This window comes from Zingiber officinale, chromosome 10B, assembly GCF_018446385.1.
Source record: "Zingiber officinale cultivar Zhangliang chromosome 10B, Zo_v1.1, whole genome shotgun sequence".
NCBI classification, from domain to species: domain Eukaryota; kingdom Viridiplantae; phylum Streptophyta; class Magnoliopsida; order Zingiberales; family Zingiberaceae; genus Zingiber; species Zingiber officinale.
Genome location: NC_056005.1, coordinates 13,304,981 through 13,315,926, shown reverse-complemented (window position 1 = coordinate 13,315,926; position 10,946 = coordinate 13,304,981). Strand labels below are relative to the sequence as shown.

Genomic DNA, 10,946 nt, shown 5'->3' with positions numbered 1-10,946 from the left:
CCGAGTTGATTCTGAATGGGAACAAATCTGACCTGGTATAACTTAAGATTATTATTCTTTAATTAGTTTTAAAAAAAGTAATTTTTACTTTGACTAAACACTCTTAAATCCTCTCCTCAACTACGGTCTTTGATAGATTCCACATTTTTAATTGAGTTTGACAAAGTCAACACTGGCCTCGCATGAAGCCATGATCATGATCGAAAAGCAAAACATCGGAACCCAAGTAAAAACGATGGATCATAATCGATCACATACTACTCTAACTCGATCATATTCATAATCTATGAGATCATAGATGGATACATCAATCAGTGTTACAACGCCTTCAGATTCTTATAGGCGTCCCCAATCTGTCCAACCTCCCCGATCCTGGATATGCTTTGTTGGTGAATTTCGCATGCAAAGAAGATGAAGAAGCACTCCTCTGAGGCAACAATGGCGGAATCTGGCCGCTTCCGTGCGCTGACGACCTCTTCACCACGGGCTCCTGCTTCTCCACCTCCGGCCTCTGCCTCGGGGCGCTATAAGACCGCAGTTTCGCCCTCGACGACTCCGTGTTCGCCATGTAGCTCGGGCAGCAGTCCATGTAGTCGCTCCACAAGCTCTGAGCACAGTCCTCGTCGGCGGCCTGCTTCAGAGACGACGTTCCGTGGTGTAAGAACGGGCTCTGGCCGGAGGAGGAGTCCTTCGACGGCGAGGCGAGCACGGCGGTGAAGCTCCGGCTGTTGCCGGAGTGGTTATGGTGGTGGTTGCTCTTCTTGCGGATGTGGGATAAGCATTCTAGGTCGACTTCCATGATTATGGCGTTCTTCTGGTCGCCGGCCGGCGAGAAATTTGTGGCCTTCCTTCCTGCGGCCCGGTCGCCGTCCCACAAATATGCTCTGTCGACTTCCACTCTCGATGAATTCCTCTACAGAGATTGAAGCAAATTTACCAAAAAATTTGAGCATTAAAGAACACACACCCGAGATTCACTTGCCTTGAGAGTGAAAGATCCATCGGAGGCAATTGGTCGAACAGCACGTTCATAATTCTCATCAGTTGGAGGATAACAGAAAGCAGGGAAATGAGTAGCCGAGCTTCCGCGCGCGCGAGGACGGGAAGCTTTTGCCGGTGGACGGCTGCTCGACGAACAGAGAGACCGACACGCCCGGGCTCTCGCCTGGACGCGCACCAGCGCCTGCATGCACCGGAGAGTCTCCGCTGCCTGCTTCCTGACAATGTTACCACGGACCAGCGCCTGGACCTTCACCAGTCCCCTCAACGCCTTGAGCGCTCGCCTCGCCTTTTACAAAAACCCCAAAGATAGTAAGAATCAATGAACAGAAAATGACGAATCCGAGAGAGCGGCAATATAAGGCAGAGCTTAAAGACTCGGAGGGAACTGGAAAGCGTCTTTCAGCGGCCTGAGCAAAGATGGGAACTTTGAAGAGACAGACTCTACTGGAAGCACGCAAAGCATCTCTGCGCTCCCAGCGAGTCATGTTGGTTCGAAATCCAAGATAAGATTGGGAGAATTGAGAAAAGATGCAATTTTGCTTCAAAAATTTATACCCTAAATTCCCAATTTCGCCGGCGCAAGGAGATCAATCGAAGGTGCAAAATCTAAACTTGGCATGAGAATAAGGGTTGAAGACTAACCAAGTAACCGCGGAAGGCGGACTGGATCTTGAGAGCCGCCCGCTGCTCCTCCCACTCCCGCTCCGCCCTTCCACCGCTCGCCGTCAGTCTGACCACCACCGCGGCTGCCTGCGCCGCGGCGACTGCGGCCTCCGCCACCGCCGCGGTCGCAGCAGCCACGGCGATGGCTCGCTTGCTGCGCTCGTCCGCATCTGCTTCCGGCACGGTGAGCCGGACCTCCTCGCCACGCGGCTGGTAGTGCTGCTGCCGCTGCTTCTCCCGGTAGGACTTCCCGAAGCCCCACCGCTTCTTCTCCGACGTCGGCTCGCCCGCCTTCTTCCCGCCGAGCAGGAGCCCCCGAATCCACCTCGCGGCACGGCCCATCACCGCTCCTCCAACGACTCAGCAACCACCGGCGCAAGCGCAATTTATATAGCACTCCCGAAGTGCTCGCGACTTGAGTCGTGGGGCGCTGCGTGTGGGAAATGACACAGTGGGGAGCCGGCGCGTAGAAGAATCCGGCCGTCTCCGTAGATGAAAGTACGAGAGTACCCCTCCGTAGTCTACGCAATGTCATTCGGCGTGTCCGCCGTACCACCACCAAGCGAGGCTACGGGGGCGCAGGATCACGTGCGGCGCAGAGGCTGACGCTGCCGAGGAATGGCAGTCGCAGGGCGGCCGTGGTCCGTCGGATCTGCGATGGTGCCGCACGGTGGATTACCGCTGCTGGTAGAGATAACGGCCCCGTTAATGGCGCCGTCATAACGTGCGTGTTTTATCGTCGCTGTCAGATTCGTGTCGTGCTCGGTCGGTCGGCCGGATGATAATTGAACCGCGGTTGACCAGTATGAACCGGTCGTTGCGCTTATGTTCTGGTGGCTTGTGCATAACTGCACAAGCGCTGCTACTTCAATAAAAAGTTAACAAGCACAGCAAGTCACAAGATACCAGAAAAATACAAGCCCCAATAACTAACCACAGACATGGAGATTTCAACGCAACAGAATCACGACACTTCGAATCTGCCCCGAAAAAATTTGTTGAATTATAAACTGATGAAAATTTTTAATAGGATTAAATCGATCCCCTTCAAAATTAATCTTAAATACTTGGTTCGATGAACTGAATCATCAGCCAAGCTATTGAGCCACAGGGGGCTTAACATCTTAACTTATCGGCGCAGGGATTCCATCCTCAACTAACTTGCGTTTGTTATGCTTGGAGAGTTGAATTCACAAAACTACTTGTAAACAAGTCAAGTCGGGCTAAATTAGACTTGTATTATGCAAATGTTTGAGACAATGGAAATTTGGGCTTGAGGCCAAATTACCGCAACTATTCTCCAATTGCTAAAAGGCCCAAAATAGATAAATAAATAAACAACGAGTGCTTTTATGAATTTTGCCCAAAATTTTCATTTTCTTGACGATATTGGCCGACAATTATCTGGCTCCAAATGGCCGTGAGTGGATGCAGGTCGTCCGCCGTCGCCGGCGTGAAATGGTCCTTTATCCGTACGCTTCCTACTCTTCCGACGAGAGGCCCACCTCCCTTCCTCCTCCTTCCTCGATCCACTAGAGCCCTTGTCCGCCGCCGCTTCCTCTTCACACTCGCTGCCTGGGACTCCAATCCCCAGCAACAAAAGCAGCAGCAGCAGCAGCAAGAGATCAACGTCTCCATTCTCCGTTTCACGTTTGGTTCTCTGACTCCATTCCCTTTGTCGTTCCATCCCTCTCCGGCTTGTTTTACTTACTCATCTTTAGGCATTGACAGGGATTCCGGGCCTTGACGAGTCCTACCTTCCGAGATACCTCGGGATTGCACTTGGCACTCTAATCGTGATCAACCACGTTTTCTCCGCTGCCTCCGCCACTCCTGCTCAGCTGGTAATTCAGTTTTCCTTTTGGTTCTCTTGAACTCGATTCAACCGGAAGAAAGTTTCTTATAAGAATTGTTTTTTTACATTCTATTTCTCTAAACCAGAGAACTGAGGCTCTAGGGATTTTCTTGGCTACCTTCTCGATCGTCCTCCCTTATCTTGGGAGGTTTCTTGAGGTATGTAAAGCTTTGAAAGACTCTTTTTTTTATGTTGCATGAGTTACAATCCATTGGTCCAGTACATTTACGCTAGGCCGAATCTTCATTGACTGATTTCACTGGCTGTTCCTTTTAGACTCATATTTGATTGTTCATGCTATCATGTTGCTCCCCAAAGTTAATATTACAATCTAGATAGCTTCTTGTTTGATGGTGATGATGAGTACAAGACCCTTATCTCTGCCTTCTTGTGGTACCTTAGAAATATTGAAAAAATAATTTTGCTCTTTGATTCATTCCTCAATACTACTATCATTAGCTATATCCATGTATCAAATAGGACATCTAACCAAAAGTCCAAACAAAAAATGGTAATTCTCCTCAAAAGCACTGACCAAAGGGATAACAAAGAAATAGCATTCTCCTTAAAATTAATTTTTCTCAGAAAGTACTGCTTGTGAGGTCTAGCTTCTTGACATTTTTGCTGGGGATCAGCGTGTTGGAGAATTGCAATGTGCATTAGTTAAACTCATAATGGAGAATTACTACAAACAATGATAGAAACTTAGTTCCAGATATGAACCTGGGTTATGGGGGAAACATGCTGGATTATCTGGATCATGGGCGAAACAAGCCAGAAACATGGATAGTAGGCAATTTATAGGAGGCAAACATGTATATTCTAGGAGGGCTAAAACACAAAAGGGGTAGACCAACATTAATACATAGTAGGCAATTTATATTGTAGACTCAGTTATATCTCTGTGTAGGGGTGTTCATTATTCGGGTCAATCCATTAACCCGCCGATCCAAATAACATTCGGGTTATTTGGTTTGGTTAAATGAAATTCGGGTCGGTTGAATGAATTAACCCAAAATGTTAATTGGGTTAATGGTTTGGTTTTGGATTTAACTCCCCATCCGAATAACCCGCCCGAAACCCAAATAAGGAATTAATATATATATTTTTAATTTATTTTAGTATAATCTTTGGAATGTGTAAGTTTTTTTCTTATATTGAATGAAACTATTTTATCAAATTTGGAGCTTATTTATTTATAAATGTAAAATATTAAGAGTTTATTTATTTGAAGAAGATTGAAAATTTGAAATAAAAAGAAAATTGGGTTAATTGGTACCCGAACCGAATAACCCAAATTAGTTTCGGGTAATTCGGTTTGGTTTATAGCTAATTCGGTTTGGTTCTTGGTTGGATTTAGAAAATTATAAAATCCGAATAACCCGAACCGAATAACCCAAATAATTCGAACCGAACCAAATGAACACCCCTATCTCTGTGGCAGTTATATTTTCATGTTTTAGAGTATGTGTATGGTTATAAGTTGGTGGGAATTTAGTGGGGAGGGGATCTAAGAATTATTGTTAAAAAGAGTATGGTCTTTGACTAGTGGAGAGAGTTTCTCTGTCAAATTTGAGTGTTTTTTTGTGTTGGTGCGGGAAACATCCGACGATCGAACCATTATTTTGATAATGACAAAGGAATTCAAAGTTAAGCTTATTTGTGATTGCAGGAAAGTCCTAATTGCGGTTAGGTAGGTGAAAAACCCTAGGGGGTGGTAACCCTAGGCCCTAGGGGGTGGTAACCCTAGGTGGTAGAAAACCCTAAAGGGCGGTAACCTTAGGTCCTAGGGGGTGGTAACCCTAGATGAAGGAAAATCCTAAGGGGCGGTAACCTTAGGTCCTATGGGGTGGTAACCCTAGGTGGAGGAAAACCCTAGGGCGCGGTAACCCTAAGTCCTAGGGGGTGATAACCCTAGGTGGAGAAAAACCCTAGGGGGCGGTAACCCTAGGTCCTATGGGGTGGTAACCCTAGGAAGAAAGTTCAGTCGGTCTGGAGGACCGGCCTGACATCAGGTAATCTCTCCTGAGGGGAGTAGGTGAGGACGCGTTCCCCGTAGAGGGAACAGTAGGCGTCGGGTCGACCTAGGGTTTCCGGTCGGAAATCTAAAGTCAGACCCGGACAGTCCGGAGATTGTCAATTACTGTTCTCACTATATCTTATGCATGCTAACATTGTCTTGCAGGGTATGCTGTTATTTTGGGACTAACGCATCTTGCAGGTACAAAAAACCAACCTTAAGTCTCGGATGAACAGTGTCCGAGGCACCTACATGGAGCTTGGAGGCGCCTCGAGTGCAAAGCGGGAGCTAGCTGCGAAGCAGTGCTGGAGGCGCCTTAGATGAAGCTGGAGGCGCCTTGGACCAAGGTTTGAAGGCGCCTTGAAGAGGCTTGGAGGCGCCTTAAAGCAAATAAGTGCGACCAGTTCTGTGCTGATCCACGCGTGCGACTCGGGCAACCTGGAGGCACCTCGGACGTGCTTGGAGGCGCCTTCAGCAGTGTATAAAAGGGGTTGTCGAGGCAGCACTTCAAACAATCAATTCTCTAGAGCTCTTTCTCCTGTGTGCTGCTAACAAGACGATCCGGCTGAGCTACGGCAAGACCCCGACGACTCGAAGCTTCAAGATAGTAATTTTCATCGTCGGTATAATTTGTATTCCAGCTTTAATATTGTATTTCAAAGTTGTACTCTCATTTACGATATTATAGTTGTTGCCCACCGAAAGCGATCAACGATCGCGGGCCTTGGAGTAGGAGTCGCCACAGGCTTCGAACCAAGTAAATAATCTGTGTCTTTGTGTGTTGTTCTTTTTATTTCCGCTGCTTTAACACTCGAGTTTTACGAATCGAACGAAATAGCCACGAGCGCTATTCACCCCCCCTCCCCCTAGTGCTTCTCGATCCAACATTTTGTTAGTGTCGTTGGGCCGGCTAGAAGGGGGGTTGAATAGTTCTGCACAATATAAAAAACAAATACCTTTCTCGGACTTTTAAAAGAACACTTGCATAAATTGAAATAAAGAAATAAGCTAAAAGAAGAGGCTCACAGCTTTTACTTGGTTACAGCCGGGGAGGTTGTTAGTCCAAGGAAGTAAACACACTAAGTATCTTCTTCAGGCGGAGAAGTCTCTTACAACAGTGAAAGCACAAAATGAGAAGCTAAACTAACAATGAAGAGCGCACAAGTGTTGTATTACAATTGCTTGATGATTGAAAAGCTTCTGGACCAAGGCTATATTTATAGCCTTGGTCGGGGCGCCTGGAACCTTCCAGACGCCTGGAGGGGGATAAAGTTTTATCCCCTTCACAATGGATTGCGGTCAAACGCGATCCGATCAAAGTCACATTCCGAGCTCCAAGACTTCCGGGCGCTCGAAATGGATCCAGGCGCCCGGACCTCAAAGTCAACCCCCTTGACCTTTTCGGTCTGGGCCTTCCGCTCCGGTTCAGCTCGCCTCGGTCCGGGTTTTCCACTCCGACTTCGCTCGCTTGGGTGATTTCAGCCAACCGAAATAAGGCTCACCCGAACCTAATTTCGGCCTTCTCGAGCAACCTTCCGCTCCGGCTTCTCGTCCCTCGGAAACGCCACGCGCTTCCTTCTCGTCCGTCCGCGTACTCTTCCGCAGCACCTCGTCCCTAGGACGCTCCGAGCCCGTCGACTCTCTCCCGTGCCGTCCTTCTCGCTAGCTGCGTCTTTTGCTTGACTTATTGTGTTCCTAAGCTTCTGCACACTTAGACACAAGGTTAAAACACCACAGGACCTAACCTAACTTGGTTGATCATATCAAAATAACCTTGGGGTTACAACATTTTTGTTATACTATTTCTGTTTGTTTACTCTTCTTAGCTGCCTCCAACTTACCTTGTAGGGTGACTAAAAGATCTTCATGATGAAATTTCATGGTCATCTCCTTCCAATCCATTACAACTTTAACTCGTTTCTTAACAAATGAAACTAAAGTTGAGATAGTGGCCAGGGAGTTGTTTGACAGGGATGAAGCTCTCCAAGGAAGTAACTACAATTTGCAGTAGGAGAATGGGTGTTCCTTAAATTAAGGCCCCCACAGCCAGCACACAGTCTCTTGGAGGATTAATAAAAAATTGGCAGCATGATATTATGGACCTTTCCAGGTTTTGCAAAATATGGCGAGGTTGCATATAAGCTGAAACTTTCCCGTCATTCTCGAGTCCATCCCATCTTTCGTGTATCATTACTTAAGAAAGCTCCTCCGTGTTGGCCCTGGGACGGGTTGGCGGAGGTGCTGGGGCGAGCGTAGTTGCCTTCTTCCACCATTACTTGAGAAAGCTATTGGAGAGTATAATGTGCAAGCATATTGACCGAGTGGACTGGAGGTAACACCTGAAGATGATGTGGAATCCAAATATGTGATTGCTAGTAGAGACATTGTTCATAATGGCGAAGCGATTTGTCAATGGCTAGTCAAATGGAAGGGTAAGGCCATGATTGACACAATGTGGGAGGATGATTTCACTCTTAGAACTCAATTTCCTCATTTTAGCCTTGAGGACAAGGCTAGAGCTACAGCAGGTGGTAATGATAGAAGCCCAGTTCTAGATGTGAACATGGGTCATGGGGGAAACAAGCCAAAAACATGGATTGTATATTCTAGGAGGGCTAAAGCACAAAAGGGGCATACCAACATTAATATATAGTAGCCAGTTTATCTTGTAGAGTTAATTATATCTCTGTGGCAGTTATGTTTTCATGTTTTAGAGTATGTGTATGGTTATAAGTTGGTAGGAAGTTAGTGGGGAGGGGATCTAAGAATTACTGTCAAAAGAGAGTATGGTCTTGGGCTGGTGGAGAGAGTTTCTCTTTTAGATTTGAGTAGTCTTGTTGTACTGTTTCTGTTAACCCAAATACAATTGTGTGTTTCTTTATTCCGAGTTTTGGTACCCTAACAAACAACTATGCAATAATCCAACAACATTGATAGATAATGATGTGAAATATAACCATTTCCAATTGCCTTTATAAGAGTAGATGATTTACTTTTTGTTTTGGTTGATGTAGCATGAAAGTAAGAATATAATTTATAACGTTTTCTTCTTTTTTTCCCCATGAAAACTTCTCTTAGAGAGGGCAGTTTAGAGAACAGGAGTATAGAGTTGAGGTTCTATTCTGACTAGAAGAAAATTAGAACTTGATGATGATGTGCCAACATGAAAAGGATGGAAGAGTCACTCAGCAGTAGAGTATTTTTTTCACATTTGGATGTTATATTTCTGGTCCTGTCTCACTTGTGGTCATTTCTGGATTTGGAAAGCTTTGTTTCTTTTATATTCAACCTTCTGCAAAGATTGGTTTATTTGAGTGGATTGGCTATCACTGTGGACAAAGCCTAAATTCAAAAATGTCTGAAGGACTTAAATTAGTGAATAATACAGTAGGACTTTGTTACCGTTGCCTTACTATTTCGGCATACTAGGCCAAGGTCTGATTGTTACCTACCTTTGATCCAATACTGTAATCTAGTTGTTAGTAGTCATTCTTATGCTAGGTGATGACTGCTCTCTAAATTCCTGAACAATTAGCGATACAGTAAGTCCAATGATCTTTGTGCAGCATATGCAGGGACTAAAGAATTTGTTGTCGTCATGTACTTTTTTTTTAATTATCAACATTTGGTAAATTATCGTCTTCATTAATATTCTCCCTATTATATGTCCCGTTTCTTGAATTTCATCAGGGTGCAATAGTGGATCGTACCTCACTGCCAGAAGGAAATAGGCAAATATTCCTCATGCCCAATAACATCTCAGACGATCTGAAGGAAGATATGGCATGGGCCTCTTATGCTCTTTTACGCACCACGAACAGCATATCAGTGGTATAACTTCAGATTTCACTAAAAACTTAGGTGCCAAAAATAAGACGAGGTACTATTGTCCAGTACATCTTTATATATCTCTTTGTGCTAGATTATAGCAGTTAATGATGGACTATGCATACGTGGATACTGGAACATGCCTGAAGATGAAGACGATTCGAGAGATCATCTATTGCAATGGTTTGGCAATGGGATTCAACAAAGTGGCTTTTTTGACCTGAAAGAAACAGTATATTATCCTGAAAGCCTAGGTATGATAAATTTTTCTTCTTGGAGAGGATAAATACCTATGTTCCTTTCAAACTTTATCATCTAGTATAAAATGAGTTAGGATGGATTGCTTCAAGAAGAATACCCTGTTCATAATTCGCCCAATTGATGAACCACTGCCTCAGATAAATAAGCTTCAATTGATGAATAAAATAGCAGCTAAATTCTTGGAATCCATGCAGTTTTTTAGAAGATTCCATTGTGTTAGAATGAAACAAACACAAGAATGCCATTTGTACATGTAAATGCGATGACAATACATTGCGAGTCCTAAACCATTTGTGGTAGGTAATATGTGCGTGTAGACATCTAAAATATTGAAACACTCAAGAACATAGATGCGCTATTCGGAATATAGACGTTGAAACAGCCTCATTGGATGATCTTCTCTTGTTCCTGCATTCTTGTGTAACCAAGTTTTTTGCGACTTCCCTATAAGCTACTAATTATTCATTTCAGTACTTGGAATATTTCTAGTTTCTGAGAGTTTTGCTGAACTTCATTGTACACATCTTCAATATTTTCTTTCTTCAAAGGAAGTGATTTTGCCAATGCAGGAATGATCTTGTTTGGTGTTTTCTTACACTTTACAGGTTTTAGTTTCATATATTTTGACGGCTGCAGGATCTGAGGTAAGGATTCCACTACCTAAAGGGACTCTTTCAATGCTAGTGCAGCCAGTAATCAGAGTTTCTGATGCATTTACCAATTCGATTCCACCATTGGAGAATGAAGGGTTTCTCCTACTGGCATCCAACGTCAGATATGCATATTCCAAAAAGGATAGAGCTTGGATCAAGGCTGTTGCAAATAAGTTCTTACACACCAGTGAAGTCAAAAATACACAAGGATTTGTAACATCTCTGTGAGGTATTCAGATATTTGTAATCATTTCTGTTCTAAGCATCTGAATTTCAGGTCCCAGGTTTGATTGCTCGCATGAATTCAGGTTGAGTTTGTGTGATTGAGTTGGTTTGGTCGGGTAGAGGTGAGCTAGTCGGTTCCTTCATGTTGAGTGGATCAAATTGAATTGACTGAGTTGCCAATCCCTCCTAAACCAATTAGATGACCTAACTTGATCGTCCCAGTCTACTTAACTAGCCCGAAGCACCTGACTACGGCTGTAAACCAGCCAAGGCTCGAGCTCGACTCGGCTCGATTTATACTGGCTTGATTCGAGTTCGAGCTCGCTCAAGTCGGTAGAGTTGAGCTCGAGCTCGATATTTAATTATGGGCTTGAGCTCGAATTTGAATTTTTTAATTTTTTAATAAATAAATTAATATATTATATATTATAAATTATAA

The 10,946-nt window shown here is 44.5% G+C and overlaps 2 protein-coding genes across 3 annotated transcripts; one reads left to right on the top strand and one right to left on the bottom strand.

Annotated features, from left to right (window-relative positions):
- Positions 1 to 225: 225 nt before the first annotated feature.
- On the bottom strand, positions 226 to 2,074 carry LOC122030453 (protein IQ-DOMAIN 22-like). Its single transcript, XM_042589653.1, has 3 exons — positions 1,645 to 2,074; positions 983 to 1,288; positions 226 to 913 (listed from the first exon to the last, which is right to left on the bottom strand). Exons 1-3 carry the CDS (start codon positions 2,005 to 2,007, stop codon positions 329 to 331), a joined length of 1,254 nt encoding a protein of 417 aa, XP_042445587.1. The 5' UTR covers positions 2,008 to 2,074; the 3' UTR covers positions 226 to 328.
- Positions 2,075 to 3,040: 966 nt separating this feature from the next.
- Positions 3,041 to 10,565, top strand: LOC122030132 (protein COFACTOR ASSEMBLY OF COMPLEX C SUBUNIT B CCB2, chloroplastic-like). Of its 2 annotated transcripts, none has more exons than XM_042589286.1 (6): positions 3,041 to 3,320; positions 3,397 to 3,509; positions 3,607 to 3,678; positions 9,231 to 9,371; positions 9,463 to 9,622; positions 10,266 to 10,565. In XM_042589286.1, the coding sequence occupies exons 1-6, from the start codon at positions 3,080 to 3,082 to the stop codon at positions 10,508 to 10,510; spliced, it is 972 nt and encodes a 323-aa protein (XP_042445220.1). In that variant the 5' UTR covers positions 3,041 to 3,079; the 3' UTR covers positions 10,511 to 10,565. The 2 variants fall into 2 exon arrangements, with proteins under 2 accessions (XP_042445220.1, XP_042445221.1); XM_042589287.1 differs by having other exon boundaries at positions 3,125 to 3,315.
- Positions 10,566 to 10,946: the final 381 nt, after the last annotated feature.

Excerpts from the sequence above, each read along its gene's own strand:
- LOC122030453 (XM_042589653.1), bottom strand. The coding sequence starts at position 2,007 with ATGGGCCGTGCCGCGAGGTGGATTCGGGGGCTCCTGCTCGGCGGGAAG. Across the intron at positions 1,289-1,644 it reads CCGCCTTCCGCGGTTACTTG|GCGAGGCGAGCGCTCAAGGC; the intron begins GTTAGTCTTCAA and ends TTTTTGTAAAAG. Across the intron at positions 914-982 it reads ATGGATCTTTCACTCTCAAG|AGGAATTCATCGAGAGTGGA; the intron begins GCAAGTGAATCT and ends CAATCTCTGTAG.
- LOC122030132 (XM_042589286.1), top strand. The coding sequence starts at position 3,080 with ATGGCCGTGAGTGGATGCAGGTCGTCCGCCGTCGCCGGCGTGAAATGG. Across the intron at positions 3,510-3,606 it reads CCGCCACTCCTGCTCAGCTG|AGAACTGAGGCTCTAGGGAT; the intron begins GTAATTCAGTTT and ends TCTCTAAACCAG. Across the intron at positions 9,623-10,265 it reads ATATTATCCTGAAAGCCTAG|GATCTGAGGTAAGGATTCCA; the intron begins GTATGATAAATT and ends TGACGGCTGCAG.